This window comes from Parus major, chromosome 15, assembly GCF_001522545.3.
Source record: "Parus major isolate Abel chromosome 15, Parus_major1.1, whole genome shotgun sequence".
NCBI classification, from domain to species: Eukaryota; Metazoa; Chordata; class Aves; order Passeriformes; family Paridae; genus Parus; species Parus major.
Genome location: NC_031784.1, coordinates 367,094 through 371,281, shown reverse-complemented (window position 1 = coordinate 371,281; position 4,188 = coordinate 367,094). Strand labels below are relative to the sequence as shown.

At 45.7% G+C, this 4,188-nt stretch overlaps 1 protein-coding gene across 2 annotated transcripts in view; it reads left to right on the top strand.

The window, feature by feature from the left end:
• Nucleotides 1–4,188, top strand: part of ADGRD1 (adhesion G protein-coupled receptor D1) — a 118,847-nt gene that overhangs the window by 6,597 nt on the left and 108,062 nt on the right. The window contains exon 4 of one of the 2 annotated variants that reach the window (XM_019008401.1): nucleotides 571–666. The exons of the other annotated variant lie outside the window; for it this stretch is intronic. Coding sequence (XP_018863946.1) covers nucleotides 571–666 — 96 coding nt within the window. The remainder of the gene's footprint in view (nucleotides 1–570; nucleotides 667–4,188) is intronic. 2 annotated transcript variants of the gene reach the window in all.

The window sequence follows — 4,188 nt, the reverse complement described above, 5'->3', positions numbered from 1 at the left end:
CTGAGTGGCTCTGGGATGGGCAGGAATGGGCAGGGATGGGCAGGGCTGGACACGGGGCAGGGATGGGCAGGGATGGGCAGGCAGGGATGGACAGGACAGGGATGGACAGGCAGGGATGGGATGGACAGGGCTGGGCAGGGCTGGGATGGGCAGGGATGGACAGGCAGGGATGGACAGGCAGGGATGGACAGGGCTGGGCAGGGCTGGGATGGGCAGGGATGGACAGGGATGGACAGGCAGGGATGGACACGGGGCTGGGCAGGGCTGGACACGGGGCTGGGGCTGCTGCAGCTCCTGGCCCTGGGAAGGGGTTGGTGACTCCTGGGCTGATGCACAGGAATGGAGTTTGGATTTCTCAGCCCTCTGCTGCTGCTGTGTTTTGGGCAGAGCTCTGAGCACAAGTGAAGAGAATCCCTGCAGAGCCTCCTGGGGAAGGGGTTAAACCTAAACCACCACGGGCAAAGCTGTGGTTTGTGCTGTGCTGAGAGATATGAACTGGCCAATTCATTACTGATTGTGTTTATTCATGGTTTTGCTTATTTGTTTGTTTTCTTTTGTTGTTCCACCCAGCTCTAAGAATCCACAACTTCACTGTGCTTCCTCCCCATAACTCTACCTTTGTAAATACCAATGACTCTGCCTACTCTAACTTCTCTGCAACCGTAGGTGAGATTTCCTGCTTGTTTTGTTCTGCATTGCTCAGCCTGGATGGTTCTTGTTGGATTCAGGGTTCACTGTGAGTTCTGCTCCAGTGGTGGAAGTGTTTATTATTGTTATTACCATGTCATACATTGAAAGGCCCCCTGTGGTATTACCTGGATTGCTGGAACCCTGGGGGAGGCAGCTCCGTGTGAGTCCCACAGGAGGATGGGCCCAGGGATCCTCCAAAACATAAAACTTCTGTTGGCTCAAAAGAAACAGAGATGACATTTCAGAGGGACACATGAGAATAAACAGGTGAATTTTTTTCTTGTTTTTCAAGGCTGAAATGGAAAGGAAGCCTTCTGGTTTTCACTGTTTTGTAATAGTTTTTAGAGGACACGTTAAGAGAGACAGATGCAAACAGATCTGCAGAGCCTGGGAGTGAGATGTTGTCAGTCTTGACAACTTTGGTTAACATGATGATAAAGAAACAAACACGATGGTTTATTTTGGGGTTTGTTGTTTGTTTGCTCGTTTCAATGAGACACAAATCTCTCTCTGTGTGCCCTTTTATTAATTTTTGAATGTCCACACAGCAGGAGGTCAGAGGGGGAACAGAAAATGACAATTCCCTGGCAGGCTGGAAGCAGTTCCAGCAGTTAAAGCCATGGCATTTCTGTATTTGTGCAATTGAGACGTGACCTGGTGGCCCCTGTGCCTCAGGTGTTCACTCACATCCCACTCTTGGAAAACCTGACCCAAGGAGAAGGATGGAAATGGTAAAACTCTCACTTGGGCTGCTCAGATAGCAAGAGTTTTATATTGCAATACTAAAGCCACTATTTTTTTACTCTCTAACAGTAAAAGTGTGCTGGCAGATGGGAACTCTATTAATGATGAACTTGAAATGACCCTAATTCCTTTCAGTCCTCTCTTATCTGCTTTACAGAGCATTTGCACAGTTCTCACATAATAAAACATGTTCAATATGAACATTATAGAGTGACACCAATGGCAAAGGCAGTGCTGGGGGAACAGAAATTCGTTACCTTTTGGGAATTTTCCTGGAGAGATGGATTTAGAATTTGGGTGCCTTGAGAACTTGGAAATGCTCAATTTATTCCATAGTGCACATGTTTGTAAAAGAAACTGAATTTTATCTGTCAGCTGGAGGCAGGACTCGATGGTTTCTTTCTCAAAGGGAGGGGAAGATAATAAATAAAACTGATAAATAGATAAGTTAGATAAATGGATAATAGATAAAACTGATATTTAAATAAGGATTTGGGATGAACTAAGAGAACATGGAAACTTGCATTCAGTGCCTTCATGAAAATGGCCTCTCACTGCTGCAGCTCCCTCTTCTCAGCATTTTTGCAGAAGAAATTAAGGAAAAGGGCACAAGGTTCTGAATCTTCAGTCCTTGCAGGAATTCCATCCCAGACAATGGTGGGAACAGGAGCTGCACACTGAGCAATTAATGTTCTGTCTGCTCAGAAACAATTCAGGATTCAGAAATAATTCAGGATTCAGAAACAATTCAGGATTCAGAAANTGTGGGGTGCTGGAAGGGGAGGATGGATGCTGCAGGACTGTGGGATGGTGGAAGGGAAGGATGGATGTTTCAGGGATGTGAGATGCTGGAAGGGGAGGATGGATGCTCCAGGACTGTGGGTGCTGCAGCAGAGGAGCTCCAGCAGCCCCTCTGTGCCCTCAGGGCTGCTCCTTGCAGGTGAAAGCTGGGGCTGAGCTGGGTCAGAGGGTCCTGGTGAGTCCCCAGGAGCTGCTCCCTCTGTGCCCCCACCTGGGGCAGCTCCAGCTGGAGCATTCCCAGTGCTCCCAGAGCCTGCTCTGCCCCCAGCACTCCCCAAACCCCCGGGCCAGAAATGCCAATATCACTCTGCTCCTCCTAAGGGGGGAAAAGATCCAGAAATAAATCCCTTTATTGTTGAGCTGTTCAAGTTTTTTAAGCCTAAACTTTGACCTGACTTTCCAGAAAATTTCTGAAAGGAATGAAATTGCCTGACCAGAAATATATCTGGGCAATATTCTGCTTCCATTAGGAGCTGATGGCACCATTCCTACTGACTTCAATAGAATAATAATTTGGCTTACAGAAGTTGCCACAGAAGTTCTCTCCAAGTGTGTTAAAGTCATTTTCTGACCCTGGGCTTGATGGGGTCCCAAAAGGAGTGAAGTGCTGAGCACCAAAACTGTCCTGGCAACCACATCACAACAAAGCTGTGGGGACAGTGCTTGAAGATGATGTATATAAAATACAGCTCTTGGAAAACAACACTTTACCTTAGATTGTTTTTCAAATTTTGTTAATTTTATTCAGCAAAATTCAGAAATATTTTCAGTGTTTTGGAAGAGAGAAAGCAGCACAGATGAAGCTCCTGATCCCACAAAGCTTCACTGACAGGGAGGGGCTGGCTCACAGGAGCAGTCTCTGTTGACTCCTGTTACGAGATGGTGTTAAAGAAATGTATAAATGAGCCAGCTGCAGGACTCTGCTGAAAGAATTGGGTGGATTTGGTCTCACAATTACTTGCAGGGGATTTCAGTAGCCAGAGGTCTTTGTCTCTGCAGTGCAGCTCTGCCAATGCTGAATTCTCTCTTCAGAGCTGCACTGGATGGCTCAGATTCCTCTCAGGTGTTTCTCCTGCCATGATCAGACACAGATATTATCTCAGCTGCCTCCAGCAGAGCTTTTATCAATCTGCTATTTCACTTGGATATACAAGAAAAGTGTTCTTTATTGTTGTAATCTACTCCAGGTGACAATCTGCCTGGGTTTGGTTCCATTCTGTGCAATAAACACAACTCTTCTGTTTATTGCAGAGTCTTTCTTGTTTTCCACTCATCATATCATGCAATTATTTTCATTCCATGTTTCTCCTCTGAAATCCTCGAAGCACCACCACCTGTCTGTCATGTTAATCCATTTTTTTTGTTGGAGTCATTGTGTGTGAAGCCAGATTTATATCTCTCAGAGCATTCGTGTGGGGAGACTGGGTCAGCAAATTAATGTTTTGGAAATCTCAGCACTGGAAGCAATCGAAGGGAAACCATCAGCTCAAAATATAGCAAATAAAATGAAGTGGCCACGCTCAGGTTTTCCATCTGACCCCTTGTTTCCCACACATTTTTATCTGGAGGGTTTGTGTGTGTTTTGCTTTTCCTAAAAGCATTTGTCTTTTTGTTCTGCGAGCTCAATTGGTCTAAATCCCAAATCAATGTCTCTCCATCTACTTTCATGGGCTTTTCATCAGGCTTTATTTGCCTGCCCAGGGCAAACAATTACAGTGTGCAAGACACTGTTAAATTTTCAAAATCAGAAAAAAAAGAGAGAATAAAACTTTATTGTCAGACATAAAGAAGCTGGAGGTTTTCTTGTATTTGGATGGAGTCTCCCGTGCTTTGATTTGTGCTCATTGCTCTGCTGGGTACAAATGGGGAGAGCCTGGCTCGTTTTTCCTGGAGAGTTTTTCCAAATTGCTCAAAGCCTGAGTGGCTCTGGGATGGGCAGGAATGGGCAGGGAT